Consider the following 23,631-nt stretch of genomic DNA (forward strand, 5'->3'; position numbering starts at 1 on the left):
TAGCCATCAGAAGATGGGTACACTGTGGTCATAAAGGGATGGACATGGCCAACAACAATACTCAGGTAGGCTGCAGCATTTAAACGATGCTCAGTTGGTACTAAGGGGCCCAAAGTGTGCCAAGAAAATATCCCCCACACCATTACACCACCACCACCAGCCTGAACTGTTGATACAACGCAGGATGGATCCAGGCTTTCATGTTGTTTACGCCAAATTCTGACCATCTGAATGTTGCAGCTGAAATCGAGACTCGTCAGACCAGGGAACATTTTTCCAATCTGCTATTGTCCAATTTCGGTAAGCCCAAGCGAATTGTAGTCTCAGTTTCCTTAGTTGGCAGGAGTGGCACCCGGTGTGGTCTTCTGCTGCTGTAGCCCATCTTCTTCAAGGTTTGACGTGTTACGTTCAGAGATGAAATTCTGTATTCCTTGGTTGTAACAAGTGGTTTATTTGAGTTACTGTTGCCTTTCTATAATCTCGAACCAGTCTGCCCTTTCTCCTCTAAACCTCTCACATTAAGAAGTCATTTTTGTCCACACAACTGCTGCTTACTGGATATTTTCTCTTTTTCAGACCATTCTCTGTAAACCCTAGAAATGTCTGTGCATGTAAATCCCAGTAGATCAGCAGTTTCTGAAATACCAGCCCATCTGGCACCAACAACCACGCCACGTTCAAAGTCACTTAAATCAACTTTCTTCCCCATTCTGATGCTCGGTCTGCACTTTCTACCTTCTGTGTATTTTTCTGTTTGTGTTTTCCTGATGCTAAAAAAATAAGTAACTTGTACTTAATAGCTACTTTGACACGAAACTGCATACATAAAGGGTGATCTCTAACATTCGCATGGTACAGTATATAAGGAAAAACTCATTTACAGTAATTAAAAGACCTTCAAGCTACTATAAACAATTTGTGGTTTAACAAACATCTGCTCAGATGCAGATGCATATTTACAAACAGTATAACCTGACGTGGTCTTTAATAAGATGTAAAAAAAAGTTAATGAGTGCATTTTACACATACACATATTGTCCAAGTTGAGATGAGAATAACAGAAGTTATTATAACAGCAGAATAACAACAGTAGTGTAATTATTAATGTCAGTCCTTCCCTGGCTGTCGGACCGAATACCTAATAGCCGTGAGTAGGAATGACCAATTCATAACACTACCGTTTTGAGAAAATCACATCTGATGTAAACACGACTTCATTTTCCAGATAATTCATAATCAGATGAGAGCTGTGGCAGGTGTTTGAAATGTATTGCACTCAAAGTCCTATGACACCACATCAGAGGTATTTTAAAAATTGCTGGTAGGTTTAATCTCACACAGAGACACGGACATCAGAAGTAAAATAGACTATGAGCTGGAAATATCTTAAGACTCAACCTTCTTAATAAGCATAAAGAGAATTAAGCAGCTCATATGAGTTTCAGTAAAGCCCAAATTACACTTACACTATTAGTTGTAATAATGCAAAACAAACACTCTATTAAGACTTTGGTATGCAAATTATCAAACATGAATTATGACCTAAATTTCTTTAAATTGGCAGCATTTGATTCCTGTAGGTTCTAGACAGTCATGTATCTTCTGGAGTGTATTGCTTTAGAGCTAATTAGTTTAATAAGTTGCTAATATTTCAAGAAGTGTTCCATACCCTACAGTGCAGTTTTAGTCAGCCCTATTGCTAACAAGTCTGTTTGCATTGCAAATTCAACAACTACCTCACAATATTTGCCAGAATATTGAATACCAATATATCAGAAAAAAAAGTTATTGCTGTGTCTGTTCGGCAAATACAGTTTCTTTTTTTTATTTAAAGTTCATTTTAGGACTGTTTAGGCATAAATATTTCATCCTTCAGTATGATGTATTTGTTTGTTTATGGGACAGCAATGCAATGGAACCCATTGTGAAGTATTTAATCCTAGAAAGATACAGAGCTCAGTTTATAGGTGGTCGTAGGTGTGTGGGTATGGTGAATTTTACAATGGCTTTGAATGCAGCTGAATCAATCAGATTGCAGGATCAGAACTATTTGTTTTATAAGGTGTGTTTTGGAAAGAAAACCTTCAAACATCTCTCTCTCTCTCTCTATATATATATATATATATATATATATATATATATAGTGTGTGTGTGTGTGTGTCTGTGTGTATATATATATATATATATATATATATATATATATATATATACAAACATATATATTCATTCTATAAAAACATAATCTAGGTCTAAACAAAACAGTCTATAAAGACAATACAGTAGTCTATAAAGGTCCCAGAGGTATTACTACACTGTCGTTTTTACTGTAATTAACATTACTATAATTACTGTAATTAATGTTTGGTCTGCTTTACCTGTGATTCAATTCTTCTTTTTTCTTGCAGTTTTTAGAATATTCCTGCATTTGTTTTTAGACTGAAAGTCTCCCAAAAAAAACATTAAAAAAACATTAAATGTACTATAATGCTTGCTGAGTCTTCTGTTCAATTTTGTTAAATTCATGTTTTCCTGATGCTGACAAATGAGTGACCTGTACTGGCCATTTGACTAGAAGTTAAATAAGTGTGCCTAAAGGCAAAGCAGTAGTCTATAAAGCTTCCAGAGTTATTCATATACTGTCATCTTTACTGTAATTTACAACACAATTGATATTTGCTCTTGCTTTAACTGTAATTCAATGTGTTTCTTAGTCAAATTATTTGTGGCATCTGTTTAACACTTTCAGATACTAGGCCTGCATGTAGATTAATTAACTCATACCTACAAACAGTTTAGCAGTTGCTTTGCTGGAGACATGACACCAACCTAAAAGAATTAGCCTGCCCTGTAAGTGGCTGATAAGGTGAGAATGGATAGCGGTCCATATAGGAGGAGCAGGGCGAGTCTATACGTCGCACACATGTTTTTGAGCATCATTTGAGGGGTTAAAAATAGCCTAACTTGACTACTGGACACATTTTTTCATTCGAAACTATTCGCAAGGTCCATGTGCCGTATCTATTACTGAGGCCCAAACGGCTGTATGGTGAGGAGTCGAGGGGTATATAAGGAGGGCAGCAAGGGTCCCATGGGCCACACCTCGACTTACTCCTTTGCTTTTTCACTCGCCTTGGAGGAGCGCAAGGTGAGTGAAAGATGGTGCACGATGCTTTCCTTTCGCTGAGGAAAAACAGAGAGTCTTCAGGCCTGCAGAAAGTTTAGGAGGCTGCTGCGAACACAGCAGTCGTTTTAAAGAAAAACAGCGGACGCTCGTCTTTGGAATATGGTCTTAGTGATTGAGGAGTCCATCTACATTAGCGCTGGCCAAGCAGAACAAATTGGACTTACTGAATGCGCAGTGCTGAATTCAGCGCTTAGTTGGTGAAACGGAGGCGTTTGTGATTGGATCACTGAGGATGATTAATCGAAACGGAATGGGGGAACATCAGGGCCTATTAGCATGCCTTCTAGATCTTCCACACAGCAAACATCTCCAGCGTTGAACTGCCAGGTCCATTTGCGCCCACGCTTCTGGTGTTAACGCAATACCTCCGGTGGGAATTCAGCGCTGGAGGTTTGCTGTGGACTCCCATCACAAGAGAAACACTGCAAAGCAAGCATGGCTTGTGTGAACTGTAGATTAATAAATCTTAACAGAACAGAATAGAACGTGCTACTCTATGGCGCAAGCGTTCTCATCACGCATGCGCACACGACGACTCTGTCTGCTTCTACGTGTTAGCATATTCAGCTAACTGTACCACAGATACGATAAAGACGAGATAATTAGCACAGCTACAGATAAAGGAAGCTGTTGGACATTAGAATTGACATTTCACTTTATTCTGAACCAGTCTTGCGCAAAATGTACCAAGAACTCACTGCCTGTTGTTTTTGCAGCTTGATCAGATAGAGAAAAAATGGCCTTCGCTGGAATCCTGGCTGATGCTGATGTGAACGCAGCTCTTGCTGCCTGTGAGGGTAAGGTGGTCCTTCCTCATCACATGTCTGAGTAAATTAAATTTTAAATGATCAGTTGTGTTTAAAATGTCATTCAGATGGATCCTTACAAAGATATGAAGTGATACTTTTTCTATATAATCTTATAGGCATAGGAAGGTATGATATTTCTAAAGTGGAAAACAATACTTCTGTAATAATCTGTAAGATATTTTGCCTCCTAGTACTGTTTTACAGTCATCTGTAGTTCTTGTGTAGTATCCTGTAGTAAACTATAGCAAATAGCTGAATTTGCTATAAGGTTTCGTGCAGAAATTGCTGTAAAAAGATGCTTTTTCAAGGTTTCTTTAGTAAAGGCAATGGTTCTGTTTATAACCGCGGGTTCTGTATAGAGCCATTACATGCTTAAAGGGTTCTTCAGATTTTGAAACTGTTCTTTAGGTTGATGGAGTGTGTTGTATATGGATAAAACAAAACCACTGCCTTTATAGAACCTTCTTGAAAATGCTTCAGGTATAATTTTGTTACAATATCAAACCTTTAACCCTTTTCTACATAGAATTGTGTTCAACACATTCTCCATCAATCTAAACCATTTCACCAGAACCATTTAGGCATGAAATTCTGTCCAGAACTCATTGTTCTAAATAGAACCATGAGCTTTACTAAAGAGCCTTTCAAGAACCATCTTTTTAGGTGCAGAATTACTACAGATCTTTGTCTTACTTAGAGGCAAACCCAAAAGGAATACTGATGAGATTTCTGACTTGAATGGATGGACAATGTAGGTTCCTCAACACATTTCAGATCATGTACATTGTGTCAGCAATTTCACAATATTCTCAACCCTCAGCTGCTGACTCCTTCGAGTACAAGAGCTTCTTTGCCAAGGTTGGCCTGGCCTCCAAGTCTGCCGATGAGGTTAAGAAGGCATTCGCCGTCATTGACCAGGATAACAGCGGCTTCATTGAGGAGGATGAGCTGAAGTAAGAGCTTATTCTTGGCATCAGTCAATCATCCATTGTAATTCTACCCAAACCACTGGCAACTGTCTGAGCCAGCAGAGTGGTGAATGTAGCCAACTAAAAACATCTGCACTGTCTTTACAGGCTTTTCCTGCAGAACTTCAAGAGCGGTGCCAGGGCACTGACTGACAAAGAGACCAAGGCTTTCCTTGCTGCTGGTGACAGTGATGGTGATGGCAAGATTGGAGTTGATGGTAATTCAATATGCATTGACCCACTGCTCACATGACACAAGTCAACATTAGTAATGCAGATGCAAATAGAATAGTATAGAAATAATTGGTTAGGCCCTACTTAGTGAATGTTTGAATGACTGATTCTTGAACATGAAGACAGGTAGCTTAGGTACCTTAATACCAAGCAAAGTCAACAGTATCAGTGACTGGAAATAATAATATGAATGGCCAGCAATCATCTAAGCTAGGGAACAGCTAAGTAGTTATTGTATTTTTTACAGAATTTACTAATGGTAGTTTCATCTCTATTCTATCTCACAGAGTTCGCTGCTCTTGTAAAGGCATAAATTTCCTTCTGACCAAGACCCATCTCAGTTCATGGAACCAGAACTCAAGCTTCTGCTCACAACTCTCACGCAGCTGACCTAAGATCATATTTTTTATATTGTATTTATGAACTGACTTTGGACAATCTACTTGACATTGAACACAGTGTCCTTATAGTGTATTATTAATGTTATTTGGACGTGTTTTATTTCAAACCTGTTGGCTTGTGCAAATGTCTCTTATGCACTTCCGGGGAAGAGTGAAAAACAAGGAATAAATGTAGTTTTGGTGTAAAATGTCTTTGCGCTTAGGGTGGTTTTTTTTCTTTTTTCACTTTTTTCAACTGGGGCACTCCGAGGGGCTGCAGACAGATGAATACTCACATATGCAAAGATGAATGCCACCTGCCGCCAAGGGGCACCTGTTAGAATAACAGCTTCTGGGTGGTGGGGTTGGGGGGCTCGGAAAAGGCACAGCACAGTTTTGGCACTCTAGCTGCTGAGGGAAGGCCCAGACATTTACTGGGCTGCACTGGAAAGGATTTGCAAAGGATACTTTTCAGATGTCTAGTTACAGTCCATAGTGGCTTCCAAGATGCTCAGAATAGCATTTAGACAGAGGCGCTGGTTGGGTCTACCAAAAAAGAATAAACGTAATAATTCTAATTGCATAATATCTGACTAACACCAGATTAGTCAGTTAACAGCCTGAAGGTATTTTAATAACATGCTTTATCTCTGGTCAAAAACCATGAAAGGAACGTTTAAAAAAAACTGATTAATATTCAGTGAAACCGACACAAACAAGTGCATGCAGCAGTAATTTACAGTCCAGCTGACGGAAATATTTATTACCTTATCGGTCAGGTGGGATAGTGCTGCCCCCTTCTGTCTACAAAAGCATGCAGCCGTCAGGTTGCTAAAAAATATATATAAGGCTCAAAATTAAACTGTAAAATAGAGTATTTTGCTAAGAGCACTGTGAGACAAATCATAACTTAAACACTTTAAATAATAACAGCATACAGAAAAGTACAGCATTTACATGGAGATAATGTGAAAAAATGTATGAATAAAAATGCCAAAGACTGAAAATGCGATATTTGTTTTTATTCAAACTTCCGCGTAGCAAAATAGTGCTAACCATGACACGCAGAAAAATGCGAAAAAATGTCCACAGTCTAACAAGTTTTAAAACTGAGTAAATACGCTTATTAGACTCGTTGTATCTCTAGCCTAATACCCTTGTATTTCGTGCCTAAAAAGCTAGGCTGCTAAAATCTAATCAAGCTTGCGAAATTCTTTGGTTACAAATGCTAACCTAACACAGCGTTCCTTAACATTAGCTTCAAGATAATAAGCAAACTCTGATATCTTGCAGTAAAAAGTCACTCTGGCGCTTCGTAAGGGCGAGCCGAGCTGTGTCCTCTGTCGTGCCAGCGCTGGACTCCGACTGCCCACCGTGATATCCATACATGCACTTCTCCACATTTGCCACTTTCGCCAGCAGCCGCCGTTTCAACCGCCTCAGCAGCGTGTATTATTAGCAATGCACGATATCAGGAACTTTTTTTTTTTCAAACTCACCTTTTAAGCATCTTCATTTAATGCAGATAAATATAGTCCGCTCCTTCTGCTTGGCCGCGTTTCACACAGCCCCCTTCCATTGGGTGTCCGTTACATTATGCCTCATATTTCGGCGGAGTGGGAGTATATAAGGTGGAGGTCGGCGGGCCCGGCTTCACTGCAGTTTGCTCGAGTCTTCTGAATCTTCCCACCCACAGGAAAGACCCAAGAGGTGAGTTTCCAGCCCATGCAGACAGGAACCCGTCCACGGGGATCACCACCGCAGGGACACCTGCAGAGATTTTTAGAGGAAGAATCAAACTGTCTACGTGAATAGGATCTGCCATTCTCCAACAATGCATCTGCACTAGGCCCCCAAACCGTTAGTTTACTGATGGTCCGAAAAATCCAAGAAAAAAGTAAAGAAATTCGACTCCTCTGAATCCGTTCTGGACTTCACTTTGGATGTGAGGGGGGATTTCCCTACCTCCTCCGTCATTGTTGTTTTGGGTTTTTTTTTAAAGGACCACATCGTCACATGTTGGACCTTTGGGATATAACGTCGTTATAATGAGCCAGTGTGACGTGGATCAGGTTGCTGTCCGCTTCTTGGCGGTTTTCCTGGGGCAGCCTGATTGCATGCTTGCAAAAGGCTGGATAATAAATCGTGAGAGCGACTAAATTCAAAAAGCAATTAAAAAAATGCAATGTGGACTTTAATAAGACCTGAAGCCAAACTACATATGCATTTTTAAAGGCAGCTTTGAGAGCATTTGATAGAGGATTTGAAGATGGGAGGGGTCTTAGTGCTGCATGTCACACATATCCTATATGTATGGATATTCTACTATTGTTGGCTATTTCACTTATATAGATATATATATATATATATATGTCTTTGTATTCTCATTTAGCTAAAGATGGCATTCGCCGGAATCCTGAAAGATGCTGACATCACTGCAGCCCTGGATGCATTCAAAGGTATCCTGATTTCAAGTAGTTTGTTCTCATGGCTCGACTTGTGTGTCTCAATAACAATAAACAAAAAAAAGAAACGTATGGCAGTAGTAGTAGTATTATTTACATTTTATACACTGTTATTTACATTTGACATTATTTACATTATTATATCAGCATTGTTATAATATGTTTCATTTGAATCTCAGCCGATGGCTCATTCGACCACAAGGCCTTCTTCAAGAAGGTTGGTCTGACCGGCAAATCTGCTGATGACGTCAAGAAGGCTTTCGCCATCATTGATCAGGACAAGAGTGGCTTCATTGAGGAGGACGAGCTTAAGTAAGAGATCACTTTATACACTGATTCATTCAATCATAAAGAAAGAAAGTGTGGGCTGCAAGGGGCTAAATACAGGAGGTCCTGGGGAAACTTCAAATTTCTGGGGGTCCCTGAAAATTAAACATATTATGACTTTATGCTGTCTGTTAGAAAAAAGTTGACATCCAGATACAGATTCAGGGAAAGGACATTGCTTAGCTGTTTACCCCTGAATCAGCAAGCTCCTATCTTTAGTAATTAGACATGCAGTACTGGTCTGCCTTAGGGGGGCACTGTAGCAAGCTGGCTCACCCATTTGGTCCAACACTAGAGACGTTATAAAGGAGGAGATGGTAACTGGTTAAAATATGAATGGGGAAAGCTCGTAACACTCAACGTGGCATCTGCACAGAAAGTCCCGCCCTTCAAAAAAAGAGCCAACCATCTTGCTGCTTAAGCCCCGAGCGGGGAAAGCCCCCTCCTGTTGTCAAAGTCTGCGCAAGCACAGTAGCCAGAACAACCCAGAAAACATGGTTTATTGTGTGTCATTGAACCAAACACAACAAACTATTAGGTTTTGTCAGATTTTATCAGTGGTTTCTAATATTGTTCTAAAAGAGAAAATCTGACCTTCAATTTCAAGTGTTTTGGTCTCTTCCCATTTAAAGAGAGAGGAGGCTGGAAATAACTACCCAGCAGCATTGCCAAGATGGCTGCCAAGTGAACAGACCTTCTCATAAGGACTTTGTTAGCAGCTAGCCAACGCTGGAGTAGTCAGCCAACATGGGACCCCCCCCCCAAATAATGGGGGGTATTTCGCACACTGGCTAAGTGCTAATGCTAACCTGCATGCTCATGCTCTCTCCTCAGGCTGTTCCTGCAGAACTTCAAGGCCGGTGCAAGGGCACTGACTGACGCCGAGACCAAGACTTTCCTGAAGGCTGGAGACACCGACGGTGACGGCAAGATCGGAGCTGATGGTGGGTGTTTATTTTTTTCTTCTCTTAAACACACATTAAAGAAAAAAAAGGCTTAATTATTGACTCCTTTCTTCTCTTTTCTTCACAGAGTTCGCTAGCCTGGTTAAGGCATAAATTGCTTCTGACCAACACCTCTTGCTCTGAAGGAACAACTTTGCCCAAGACCTCCCATTTTCATCTGACTATAAATAATTTTTATACCTATGCTTATGAGAAGTTTCCTCCCATGCAGCACACTGTCCAAAATGATGATTGTGAATGTAGCACGGCTGTGTATCCTGTCTTAAATATGAATTTTGCTTACTGTAAAATCTAATGCACTTTTACGGGAACGGACGATAAGAAAAGAATAAATATTCTTTTGCAATATCGACTTTCTCTCCATTCATTCCAAAATGTTGTGATGTAAGTGTTTCTTGTGGTTTCAACAGGCCTAAAGATTTAGAACACAAGCAGAATGAAACAGCATATGACATCTCAATCATAAGTCCATTATCAGATAGTAATGGAGCTTGATAGAACACTTGATAGAACACTTAAACCTAACAGTCAGAGGAATGTGCAATGATGATGATATATTGGGTACAGATCAGTGTGGGCTAAAGGGAAATCATCTCACCCATCATCATTCTCATAATCACACACCTTCATCACCCTCATTATTATCTTGTACTCATCCATCAATATCACAATGGTTATTTAGTAACCTGCTACTGCAACATCACAGCACGAGTGTTGGTCTTCTTGTTGGCAGGTGTCAAGTGTAAAAAGTGATGTCATTAAGTCTGTAAAACTGTGAGTTGTCCAGTAGATGGCAGTGCTTTCTTGTGAATGAGTGGACTTGGCCAATTACCTCACAGGCCTTTCTGTGTTTCTAACCATTGCTCCTGGAGATCTTTAGACCAAACCCTAATGACTCATCTGATTGAATTCATCAGGTATTCATCAAGCCATTCTGGTGTGCACGAGCTGAATCAGAGAAAAACCAAAATCACACAGTGCAGGGGTCCTCCAGGGCTTTAGTTGAGACGTACTAAGCCAAAGGACATGTGTTATCGACGTAATGCATGACATCATGGCCTATGGGTAACAAGAAGCACAAGTGGATCCGGTGTCCTCATCAGTCTCATCCTCCTCATCCTCATGTAAGCCTGCCAAACTCTTGGGTTTCTATCTTCATTGTAGTAGGTCACCTTATGCTCAGAATGTGAAGACAAACTTCACATGAAGCAGATCACTATTAGATATAGATGCAAAAAGATAGATAAAAACATACTAGATAAAACCAGGTGTCAAGTAAAACCTTTACATACCTTTACATATCAAGCACAAAGCTATATTAATAGCTAAATGATAGAATATGTGAAGATAAAACCTCAGGACTTCACACATAGCATTTACTGTTCCACCAGCTTCTCTATGGTTTGCTCAGAGGAGCCTACACCTTCTTTCCATAAGTACAAATTACAGGTTTCATTTACCTGCTGAAAAAAGCAGGTAACAAATACACTGACTAATGACAATGGAAATATTACTTAAAACAATCAATATATAGACTATAAAGCCTTGAATGAAAAAGCTCCTTTGGGGATTCTTCAGTTTTTTCAATGTAGGAGAACTTCTCTGACATGAAGTGGACCTTTTGCAAAGTGTAAAGAGCAAAGAATAAATGGTTCTACCTGACACTAAAGGATTCTCCACAACCAGTCGCTGACACGTAGAAAGAACTGTATGAAAGCAATCTTCTGTTGTGGTTTCCTTACAATTTGGAGAAACGTTCAGTGTGGCTGTAGACTGTATTCCAGTGGGACATCTCAGAAGAGTTTGCTAGTGTATTTATCTGTGATATCATGAAGAAGATGCAGCCCTGTGGTAGCTTTTTAATTAAGGTTCTCACTGCATCAGAGTTTTGAGACTCTTGATACACTATGATACAAAAGTCAGAGACTGCCCTTTAATGTGTTTAATTTCCAGACAAAACAGCCAAACATACAATTTTTTTGAGTATCAGGGACAAAGGAAACATATTTTTATCAGATAATTGCACAGAAACGTCAACAACTAAACAAAGAAAAACCTCTGCAGAAATCTGCAGGGATATTTTGAAACACTTGTAAAGTTCAGTCTTATAAGTTGGTTGCATTTTCTGTTCCTGACGATAAGTAATCCCAGTTCTCCAGTTAGCCAGACATTCTTTCAGACACATAGTGCTGAGTTCTCATCTCACAGTGGCAGGATGGACACCTGTGGATTTCATCAGATCTGAAGCAAGAGTGGAGCTTGATTTTATGAAAAACAGTCTATTAAAAAGACAGTTATTCAAGGGTTCTTTATGGAAGAAAATGGTTATATATAAAACACGAACACTTAATGAACCTTTTGCATGATTAAAGGGTTCTTTGCATCATGACAGGGTCCTTCACATTGATGAAGAACATGCTGTAGATGCTTTTTAAGTGTGTTTTAAGTGCGGTGACATTTTTGGTAGTCTAGTAGTCTTTGTACTCACACTTGGTTCTTCAAGAGTTCTTTAGTAAAGGCAATGATTCTATATACAACAATGAGTTCTATATGTGCTTAAATGGTTCTTTGCATGATGAAATGGCTCTTCAGATTGATGGAGAATGTGTTGTATGTGGTTCCATATAGAAACATTTTGAAAAATGGTTTTATATAGCACCAAAAAGCATTCTTATAACAGAGGAACCATTTTTGGTGCTGTGTGGAACCAGGTACAACACGTTCTCCATCAGTCTGAAGAACATTTCACAAAGCAAAGAACCATTTAAGCATGAAATGGTTCTACATATTACTCATAGTTCTAAATAGAAACATTTCCTTTACTCTAGAACCCTTAAAGAACCATCTTTTTTAAGAGCACTGTTCCATTTTCTCTATATCTTTTATTAATGTTTAACTCCAGTTTTGGAAATGCCTGTTTTTCTGTGACTTTTACCTTCCTTATGTGAGTGAATTACTTCATTTTTTCTTTATTTCCTTAAAAATATCCCCTTAAGCTATTTCAGATACCCATGAGAAAGAACTTTTTAAGGTGTCTGAAGTGAGTTTGGGTGGTTGCTGGTGTGAAAGTTGGTATCTTTTTTAAGAGGGATTAAAGTGTTAAAGTGACGGTAGAGTGGTTACATCTAAAAGATGTGATCATTCGCTCAGGGTTAGAGGCTTTTGTGTCATTTTTCTGTTAAATATGTGTTTTCTCCTTTTTTCTGACATGTAACAATTACACCTTGTTTCACTAGAAATTCAATCAACAAAATATTAGCCTCTGGCTTCTGCACACTACTGTATGTTGACAGTGTTCTTATTAACACTATTGTAACCCTACAGAACAACTCAGAAGGAAAAAGAAGAAAATGGGTGTAACCAGAAGTACCCGTCCCTACTTTGCCCCCCCTTCTGCCCCCCCCCACACAAAGTTTGGACCAAAACATAGGTTCCTGACCCCCACTCCCAATTACTGAACTCTGAAATTCTCAGGGACTGTTACGCGCTCATCACTTTCTGTTACTCACTCATCACTTTAACTGCCCCATAAGCTCATTCTAACTGCACTACTGTTTATATTTGCACTATTTATACCCACAGACCTTAATCTGTATGTGTCATATGTCACTTTAGTGTTCATTTCAGGACCTCTTATTTTCACCCATCCATCCATTTTCTAAGCCGCTTCTCCGTCAGGGTTGTGGGGGGTGCTGGAGCCTATCCCAGCAGTCTTCGGGCGGAAGGCAGGACACACCCTGGATGGGTCGCCAGTCCATCGCAGGGCAGACAGACAGACAGACACAGACAGTCACTCACACACTCACACCTAGGGGCAATTTAGCATGTCCAATCGACCTGACTGCATGTCTTTGGACTGTGGGAGGAAACCGGAGAACCCGGTGGAAACCCACACAGACACAGGGAGAACATGGAAACTCCACACAGAGAGGACCCCGGTCCCCCAGCCAGGGAATCGAACCCAGGGCCTCCTTGCTGTGAGGCGACAGCGCTACCCACCACGCCACCGTGACGCCCTCTTATATTCATATTATTTTTTATTATTCTATTTTTCTAAAATTAATGTTTTCCACCATGAGGTCTGAGAGTAACGCAATTTCAGTACCCTGTATGTCCTGTACCTATTGTAGTATTGACAATAAAGCTTGACTTGACTTGACTAAGAATGCAGGTACCGTGTCATGGATCAGGTATCATGGGTATCACAGGTAACACCACTGGAATAAAGAATCAACTTACACTTTAAATGGCCTTAAACAACATTCAATGACCTCAGACTACTACAAGAGACGTTTTTGTAGGCCTGTGTGTACTTAATTTGAAAGGTATAATAACACAATAAAAGCATTTGAATTAAATCCAACTGGAAGTAAACAGAGTCTAATTTAACTCTGTAGGAATTCATTTCTCATTGGTGAGCTGTCAGGCAACATGACCTACTCCTCTTCCATAATAAATGTTCTTGGCAGGTGCATTGTGGACACTGATTACAGTATGCCAAAATATATGATGCAGCTGGGTGCCAGCAAAAATGTGACCTTACGTGCCTGAATCAGCAAGGCAGTGACGAAAAAATGACAGCCAACTGTTTACCGTGACCCGAACATTCTTTGATTAACAAATACAGTACTGTGTGTAAACATGTACGCATGAGAAAGAGAGCGAGAGAGCGCCACGGAGCTCCATCTGTTGAGAGAGTGCAGTCTGACAGCATGGAACAGAGAGAACAGAAGAAATGAAGGGATGATTGGGGACAAAAACAGCAGAAATAAATAATAAATCTGGCGGGCAGATTTTGTGGGATTTAAAAGAGTGAGATTCATAGAGACAGTATGAGGCTTTAAAGGGCAACACCACTGACTTTTCAAAACATCATAATTCAGTGGTTGAGATGTAAAAAGCCACTCAGAGTGGCCGGCGTGAAATGGTTCACTGTTGAGACTCGGATGTCTTTACAGTGGTGCTGATGGGAACCAGGGCTCAATATTGATTATGCAAATATAGCCATTTTATTTGCTGTCCAAAGCCTACATACTGCTGCTGACAGAGCAAAACCTCATATCTCCCAAAAGGTAACTTTACAGGACAAGGAGAAACAGTCTTGACTTTTAATGGAAGTGAATGGATAAATACTTTCCCCCAAGCAATTCTTGAGCATTTCTGTTGGTCTGTTCATCGTGAAATTTTGACATATCTTTCCATCACCTTTTGTAATAGCGTCTCTCTAACAGCAATACCTGCTGACATGCATTAAACACTACACAGAGGCTTAAAAAACAAAGATTAGTAAATATGAAGTTTTTCTCCATTCATGCCCTTATCATCTCTGGTTCAGCCGCTGTTTCTCCAACTGACTAATTACATAATAGTGAATACAACCGAATAACTGTGGAGAACCAGGGTGGTGTGGGGCTGGGGTGAGGGGGGGCGGGGTCGCTGGGTTCAAAGAGTTAGAGATGGATCGGAAAAGGAATGGATGTAGTGAGCTTTTTTTCAGAGCTGATGATGAACTGATATGGGCGGGACGTGGAAAAGGCAAAAAAAGACAATAGACAGCACAACACGTATTATTTAATTTCTCGTTTAAAAGAGAGCATCAGGACCAGGCTGTCCACTCAGCTCCTCGCTGGATATAAATAGTAAAGGTTAATTAGTTAGGCAGGAAATTTGATCCGGGCCTGGCGGTTCGAATTTGATCCACAGACAGGTAACTTAAGAATTGCCCTTTGTCACCGCAATCAAACGTATATAAACCCCCTGTTTGACGGACAGCGCTCACCACACAGCCTTCCCTCTCTGCCGGATCACCTGCACGCGCCTACTGCACGGGGTAAGTGAGGACTCACCGGGCAGGACGCGGACACAGCCGGCGGGGCTTTACTCTCACTCTGCAGACCCTGCCTCTCTTTCTTTTCCCTTTTTTCTTTCCTCGTCTTTCTTTTTTTTCTACTTGAATGCCTTGCTCCGTGACGTTTTCCTTTTTCTTTCGTTCTGTGCTTTATTCCTCTTTTCTTTCTTTACTGTTTCATTGCCTTGTTTCGTCCCTTTTCCCTTTTTCTTTTTTTTTTCTCTTTCTTTGCTTCATTCCTCTTTTCTTTCTTTATTGTTACCTTGCCTTGTTTCGTCACTTTTCACCTTTTCTTTTCTTTTCTTTTTTTAACTTTTATCTTTCTTTGCTTCCTTTCTCTTTTCTCGTTCTTTCTTTTTTATATCGTCGCCTTCTCCTTCTCTTTTGCTTCCTTTCCGTTATCTTTCTTTTTGATTCGATGGAACGCTTTGTTTCGTCACATTTTGCCTCTGTTTTTCTTTTTGTATTCCTTTGCGATGCTTGCTGCTTTTATATGCAGCGTGGAGTCAGGCATTAAACATCACATAGCCTGACACTGTAAGAAGCGACGCTTAACGCCTTGTTTTAAATTAGCCGTCGCACTTTGTTAACAGTAGGAGATTCTGTCTCTGAGGCTGGAAGTACTGCACTGTTTATGATGTATAGTTTCTGTGTAATACTATATTCCCCTATTAATCTACCTTAGGATATAGACTTTTTTTCATTTATCAACCTGTTGTAATAAAATAATATCATTGAGGACCTGTCCTGTCCTGATATTCAGGAACAGCTGAATTCTCTCTTCAGGCAGCTCACTGTCGCTTAGAGCGCCCTCTATCTGTTTAATTCATTGTGCTTCTTGCTTGAGTGGCTGCTGTTAGCTTAAAGAAGTGCCTTAGTAATAAATGTTAACAGTGGAACTTCTGCACGTTTAACTACTATTATTGAGATCTGTATATACAGACTTGGCTTCTTCAAAAAGGTATCCTGTTGGAAATGTGTTAATAATTCAAAATGGTTGTTCCTCAGGACCATGTCGCTCTCATCTGTCCTTTCCGTTGATGCCATCGAGAGTGCTATCAAGGACTGCCAAGGTATCGATTTACCACAGGCGATATCACCTGGCTACAGTTCTTTCATTATCTAGATAAGTAAATTGTGATGGGTGTAGTGGGTAAAGGCATGAACCTTTATAACAGCATGATATATGCTGCACTGCTGATTACCTTAGATTATCAACTTTAGATAAGCTATTTTGAGATAAGATAATATATTACTTACTATTGTTTTCTCGCCCAAAAAGCACCAGATTCCTTTAATCACAAGAAGTTCTTCCAGCTGTGTGGTCTGACCAAGAAAAGTCCCCAAGAGGTGAAGACCGTTTTCGGCATTCTCGACAACGATGGCAGTGGCTACATTGAGGAGGAAGAGCTCAAGTATGAAATTCTCCCAAATGTATACATTTCCATGCAGTGTACACAGTTCTACTTATTTCACAGATTAATGGCACTTGCGTATAGTTTATAGGCCTACTAGCTTTTGGGTTAGGAGTTCATGAACAAACTCACTATGAGTAACACAGAGCACCTGGACTTTAAAAAGGGAGTTTGCACCATTAAAAGAAAAAAATACTATTTTGAGGTGCTTCAACTTGTGCGTGACTATTTTGCATCACATTGAACTCTTTCAAAGAGTTTTGGCAAAGAACCACGAACACAATGACACCTGGACCATCAAGCTCTCACCCTGGAGGTGTTCTCCAATCACCCTTTTCCAAGGCCTTAAAAATGTACAAGATAGAGTCTTACTTTTTGTCTTAGGTATGTCATGTGCGGAGGAAATTGAGAGCTAAAAAAAGTAATCTATGGTTAAAAACAGGTAAAATGGTGAGGACTTAGGTTAACTTCCCATAGGACCAAATCAAATGTCCTCACAGAACTACTTTGCAGTGGGACAAACAACCAACAGCCATCTAATGAAAAGGATGAGGATAATAAACCCTGCAATTTTCCCCTAGTTAAACCTGCTTTTTGTGTGTGTCACTAAAAGATCTTAAAATATTTTCATGTTTTTGGTGTGAGACACTCTACCACCACAGTCCCACCACAGCTCACATAACACTTAATCTATACATTATGGTTGTGTAAGGACTTCTTATTTTTACATGGTTATGTCATCAAGAGCCAAAAGAGTTCACATGATTCTGTCTGTGTTGGTAGATTCTTCCTACAAAGGTTTTCACCTGCAGCCCGTGTGCTGACCGACAAAGAGACCAAGGCCTTCCTATCAGCTGCTGACGATGACAATGATGGCAAAATTGGAGCAGAGGGTGAGAACTACCATCCACTATGAGCATGATGGAAAATCTTTGTTTTATGTGTCCCAGCGCACCACGTATGATGTACTAAGACAAGAGCAATAGCATATGGAAAGTATTATGGAAACAGCTCACAGTTTATTGCAGTATAGTGCTTTTTATAAGGGTTAATGACTGAGCCTGTTAAGTCAGTGGAAAAAGAGAATAACAATATATAGGTGTGACATTTTTGTGATGGCAGACTTCACTGCAATTATATAGCAATATAACCTTATGTTTTATCAGTGTAATCTGAAGTGAAGTCTTCCATGCTCCACCTACATATGTGCTCTCACTTAATGAGGCTGGACAAGCTTTAACACAGTTTATGTCAAAATATGGTCATTTACAGCATGTTATTAATTTCCAATTATATTTATTTTTGTATGTCTGTGAAAATTCACATTGTTAGGATAGATTGGAATTTATAGTAAAATGGTTATTGCCAACTTGCCTACACTCTGAAAGGGTTTTATGTAGTACCAAAATAAGGTCAAGGTTGATTTGACTACACACACACACACACACACACATGTATATATATATATATATATATATATATATATACATATACACTCACCGTCCACTTTATTAGGTTTACCTTACTAGTAAATGGTTGGACCCCCTTTTTCCTTCAGAACTGCCTTAATACTTCGTGGCATACTTTCAACAAGGTTTTGGAAACATTCCTCAGAGATTTTGGTTGGTTATTTGAGTTACTGTTGTAATGTCTGCCCATTCTCCTCTGACCTCTCACATCAACAAGGCATTTTTGTCCACACAACCGCCGTCACTGGATATTTTCTCTTTTTCGGACCGTTCTCTGTAAACCCTAGAGATGGTTCTGCGTGAAAATCCCAGTAGATCAGCAGTTTCTGAAATACTCAGACCAGCCCGTCTGGCACCAACAACCACACCACATTCATAGACACTTAAATCACCTTTCTTCCCCATTCTGATGCTCGGTTTGCACTTCAGCAAGTTGTGTTGACCACCTTAACATACCTAAATGCATTGAGTTGTGGCCATGTGATTGGCTGATTAGCTATTTGTGTTAACAAGAAATTGAATAGGTGTACCTAATAAAGTGGCCGGTGAGTGTATATATATATATATATATATATATATATATATATATATATATATATATATATATATATATATATATATATATCAATTGTCTTTACAACAGAACCCTTGAAGAATCATGGTTGAGCTCAGCAGCGTAGCATTTTTAAAATGGAAACAAAAGAATATATTTGTAGGTGGAGCATGGTCGATTCCTATGATGGAACTGAATGTGTTTTTTCTTTCTAACAGAATTCCAGGCCATGGTTCTTTCCTGAATCATCAGACTGCTGCTGCCTGCTCCCCTCTCATTCACATTTTACAGCACAGCTCAAGATGTCATTGTTTTTTGTTTTTGTTTTTTTTTTTCTGGAAACCCCTTGTCACATATCAGTGAGCACCATTTATATTTGATCTTTGAATATCTGTAAAGAGAGGGCTGCAAAAGCATCTCCTAAATGTACCACTTACATAAAATACATAATTTTAAGTAAATAATAAAATAAATGGTTAAATATTCTAAACGTTGTCTTTTGGTGTTTGGATGATAGATAGATAGATAGATAGATAGATAGATAGATAGATAGATAGATAGATAGATAGATAGATAGATAGATAGATAGATAGATAGATAGATAGATAGATAGATAGATACTTTACTGATCCCGAAGGAAATTTAGAAATCAACACATTACACTGCAGAATGTTGAAGTGCGTCAATGGCAATGAAAACAGGTGGATCTAACAGTCAAGTAACAGAGCAATAAAGATGTGTAAGAAAAAGCAATGGTATTTTCACTTGGTCATTGTGAAGAGACTCAATCTGATAGTGTACACCACAGTAACTAAGAACACTTGAAGCATTGGACATGTTAAAGTGTAAAGTGACGTGGTCAGGAAACACAGTATTATAGGCTGAGTGGTGTGGAAACTTGAGAGACTGACTTTGACGGATAAGTGTTATAGTAAGTTCAAGTGACGTTTGCCCACAGGATGAATTGAAACCTGCAATTGTACTGGCGGGCGCTTGTTTAAGTGATGTTTACAGTGTAAGGATGGTGCTGAACTGCAGCTTGGCACCATTTGTAAAATATCACACAAATCATGCCGAAGCGTTTAAATCAACTCCCATATTATAAAGCTGTAAAGATATATTTCTAGGCAGTTGGCAGCTGTAGTATTTGCTTGTAATTTCCTGTAATCCATATCAAAGTACAGAAAGGTCAAAACTGTACCGCTGCAGAATAAAAGGTCCTCTATCTTTAGGGCGTTATTCATTTCAGATATATTACTGAAGAGATACTACAGTAGTAGCCTACAGTAATAAATACAGTAATAAATAAATGCTGTGAAAAGTTAGAGAGCACCATTATTTATTACTTATAAAATAATAAATAACATTAATTATTATTTATTTCCATCTAAGAGAGCTATTAAAAGGGCATTCCACTCATTTTTCCACATTTTTGCATGTTGCCGTTAGCACAATGTATACAAACTCATTTTTTTATCCAAAACTACTTCCATGCCTCTTCTAAGTCTTTATATGTAAAGTTTATGATGGTAAAATAGTGGAAATAAGATTCTTGAGAAGATTTTTGCCTGTATCCTTGCACCATTTATAGGAGTGAGCTTTTAGAGGCATTCAACTCTGCAAACATTCGGTTCCTATCACCACCACTGTGAAAATTCTGACTCAGTAAGATTCTCTAGAACAAAGCATTTCATACCAAACCACTCGGAACGACATGTTTACGTCTTAACCATTTAATTATGTAGAAATTCTGAAACACTAGTGGGATTTACCTTTAAGTACAAGTTATTCGACTTTCAGGAGATTTTTCTGAAGAGATTAGACTGTATAATGATATCAGGAATTTCCAAAACTGCAGTGTCTCTAAATATGCAGCCATGAAAGAACTGGTAGACCACCAAAACTGTTACCATCAGATAAAATTCTTCATCTTTGAGAGATAGGACTCAAGTCTGAAAGGATGTGTAGCTGTCAAGAAGCCATCACAGAAAATGCAACTAACATCTAACTTCCATTGATTTCTATAAAAAGTTTCCTAAAAAGACTGGAATCTGTGGACACACAAAACACAGATAAAAATCATTATTTTTCATTGTTGAGGCTTCCGTGTAATTTTCTGGTAATTGTATGTTTTCTGGGTCACACTTCATTTAGATGGTCCCCAGTAGATGATCCACAGATACTTACAATATTAACAAACATTATGGTCAGGGTTAGGTTTAGGAGTAGTTTTAGGTTTAGAATTGAAGTTAAGATTAGAGTTAGGTTTAGGTTTAGTGTTAGGTTTAGGATTGAAGTCAAGGTTAGGAGTAAGTTTAAGTTTAGGTTTGAAGCTAAGATTAGGGTTAGGTTTAGGGTTAGGTTTAGGATTGGAGTCAAGGTTAGGGTTTAGGTTTAAGATTGAAGTTAAGGTTATGGTTAGGTTTAGGAGTAGGTTTAGGTTTAGGATTGAGGTCAAGTTTAGGGTTAGGTTTAATGTTAGATTTAACATAATCTTTCACACTCAACTTCAAGTTCAGTTGCATTTCAGTGGCATTTAGTTGAATGTTAGTTAAAGACAAACTGACTAACTACAAAGCATCTAAAGTGGACCATCCAAATAGTGTTATTGTTCATTTAATAAAGGGTAGTATATCTTCAAGCTACAAGGAGAAGAGGGCCTCCACATCCCTTTCAGTATCCTTTTCTTACAATGAAATACCTCGCACAAGTACAAGAGCTGGGTACAGAGAATCATAGCCAGAGACATTCTCCAGCACCCCAGATGGTGGATAAGCTCACTCAAGAAAGCAATAACAGCAGCGTGATCATTAATGATTTAATGACCATTTATTAATGAAAGTTGCATCCTATATGATTGTACCCAAGTGTCGTTGCCAGCAATACAACCGTCATCTGTGGTTGGAAACCACAAGGGCACAACTGATCATGCTTTCACTGGAAGAGATTGAAAGAGACTTTCTATTGATAAAGAGATCTAGATAGCAGGCAGAGCTGGAAAACACTGACAGGGAAAACATTATCTTACATATCACTGTCACTGTTATCTGAACTTTATCAGAAATGACTTTTCCATGCATTTTCCATACATAAGGAATTTTGCATCATATTGGTCCTCATGAACTTTCCAAACAGTGTAAAGGTCATCTGCCATTTTCAGAAAATATATTAGTGCAAGAACAATATGTTTTTAGAGAAGAATTTGTGACACAGAGGTCACGAAACCTCGTACTGGAGATCTGCTTTCCTGCAAGTTTCACATTCAATCCAAATCTGACACACCCCATTCAGCTAATCAAGGACTTATAAAGGTAATAATTAGATGGATCAGGTGAGGCCAATTAGGGCTGGAGCTGAAGTCTGCAGGAAGACCGATCTTTAAGAGCACTGATGGTGGCCACTGATACATGCTGCGTTCCAGAAGCCAGGCTGTGGTCTGGACCACAGACCGCTGTGTCATCAAAGGCTGGACTAAGCAGAAGGATACAGCCAACTGTGGTCTACGTTCTGACAGTCTTTGATGACACTAATGCTGGCTGCTGAAGGCAACAATAAAAAGGCCAGTAAAATGCGCAGTAAAATGTGCAGTGCATTATTTCTTTAGTTGTGTATCTGCCTTCATAGGACGGGAAGCTGCCTTTCTTGGCTATGGTCTAGCTTTTAACTCCACATTAGATCATGTATATTCAGTCAACAACTGAAAACTCTACAATAAATCATATTAAAGTCACAATATCTCAATTAGCAAACACCAATCAATGGGGACATGTGCACTTCCTGGCATTCCTAATTTGCTTTACATTATCTGTAATTCTGTAGAAGTTACTACTGATACCTTTAACAGTTATTTAGCATGCTGGGTCTGGAGTGGATGCCATTTGCAAGAATGGAGGCAGACGCTGTTCACTTGGTTTAAGAGGCATTTCCATTGAGCAAAACATTCCAGAAGGAAGTTTAGTCATCAGCCAAATATTAAACCAATTTTGAAAAAGGCTTATCATCTACTGTTACTGTACATTGATTTGTCTTTGATTCTTATCAGTGTAATAAAGTGAAGTTTTCCAATGGACACAGAACAGTGCTGTGTTTATAGCTTCAGATTAGCAACCCATATCTCCTCCTTCATCACAGTTTCCTAAGATGCAATAAGAACTACAAACATATTACTAAATACTGCGTTTACATTGTGATAAAAATGCCCTATGCCTGTTTCTTTGGATAATTTTATAGATTATTCTACCAAACTGGTTCAAAGTTAGAGTTCAGGCTTATAACTGTATTTGACTTTAGACTAAAATGCTTTTGCTTTGAATGTCCTTATACCACACAAAAACAGTAAGACTTTATTTGGATGGTCCACTGTAGATGTTTTGAAAAATGCCCAGTCTGTTTTTAACTAACTTTCAATTAAATCTGTGTTAAATGAAACTGACCTTGAAGTTGCGTGTGAAGGATTCTATTAAATCTGTCCCCAACCCTAAACCTAACACTAACTCTAACCTCAAGGTAAAACCTACACTGACTCTTAAACCTAATCTTAACCTTAATGTTGTTAATAATCAACTGAGAATCACCAGAAAGTTTATTATTAATATAAGTATTTGTAGATCATCTATAGGGGACCATCCAACTGACGTCTGACCACAAAAACAAATCACAGAACATTCCCTTTTGTCAATACTAATACAATAATATTGCCTCTGAAATGCTGAAATGTTTCAGCAGTGACTTTAATCTTTCAAATTTACATCAGAACAATGAGATCTAACTGCTGATCATATGACCAAGAGTAACAGAGATGCTGTCACATTTCCTGCTTAAATGCAGGGTAGTGACATAAAAAAGTGGGACAGAATTTTTAAGTATATTTAAAAATTCAACTCATGATTAATCTAAATCTTTCAACTGCACTTTAAATTAAATCATAAAGATAGTTTTAAAAACAACATTGGACAATAAAATGCTTAAAATAACTGAATTTTAGGGCTTGGAGCAGCCACCTCCCAATACAACA

At 38.9% G+C, this 23,631-nt stretch overlaps 3 protein-coding genes across 3 annotated transcripts; all 3 read left to right on the plus strand.

Moving 5' to 3' along the window:
• The first annotated feature begins 3,077 nt into the window (after nt 1–3,077).
• Nucleotides 3,078–5,788, plus strand: pvalb1 (parvalbumin 1). Its single transcript, XM_017685045.2, has 5 exons — nt 3,078–3,145; nt 3,901–3,981; nt 4,814–4,946; nt 5,070–5,179; nt 5,483–5,788. The coding sequence occupies exons 2-5, from the start codon at nt 3,921–3,923 to the stop codon at nt 5,506–5,508; spliced, it is 330 nt and encodes a 109-aa protein (XP_017540534.1). The 5' UTR covers nt 3,078–3,145; nt 3,901–3,920; the 3' UTR covers nt 5,509–5,788.
• Nucleotides 5,789–7,134: 1,346 nt separating this feature from the next.
• LOC108412813 (parvalbumin beta-like) lies at nt 7,135–9,682 on the plus strand. The gene is made up of 5 exons (XM_017685030.2): nt 7,135–7,285; nt 7,968–8,034; nt 8,220–8,352; nt 9,202–9,311; nt 9,400–9,682. The coding sequence occupies exons 2-5, from the start codon at nt 7,974–7,976 to the stop codon at nt 9,423–9,425; spliced, it is 330 nt and encodes a 109-aa protein (XP_017540519.1). The 5' UTR covers nt 7,135–7,285; nt 7,968–7,973; the 3' UTR covers nt 9,426–9,682.
• Nucleotides 9,683–15,004: 5,322 nt separating this feature from the next.
• On the plus strand, nt 15,005–19,370 carry pvalb8 (parvalbumin 8). Its single transcript, XM_017684201.2, has 5 exons — nt 15,005–15,162; nt 16,189–16,253; nt 16,463–16,595; nt 17,379–17,488; nt 18,836–19,370. Exons 2-5 carry the CDS (start codon nt 16,193–16,195, stop codon nt 18,859–18,861), a joined length of 330 nt encoding a protein of 109 aa, XP_017539690.1. The 5' UTR covers nt 15,005–15,162; nt 16,189–16,192; the 3' UTR covers nt 18,862–19,370.
• The last annotated feature ends 4,261 nt before the right edge of the window (nt 19,371–23,631 follow it).

Source organism: Pygocentrus nattereri, chromosome 14 (assembly GCF_015220715.1).
Source record: "Pygocentrus nattereri isolate fPygNat1 chromosome 14, fPygNat1.pri, whole genome shotgun sequence".
NCBI lineage: Eukaryota > Metazoa > Chordata > Actinopteri > Characiformes > Serrasalmidae > Pygocentrus > Pygocentrus nattereri.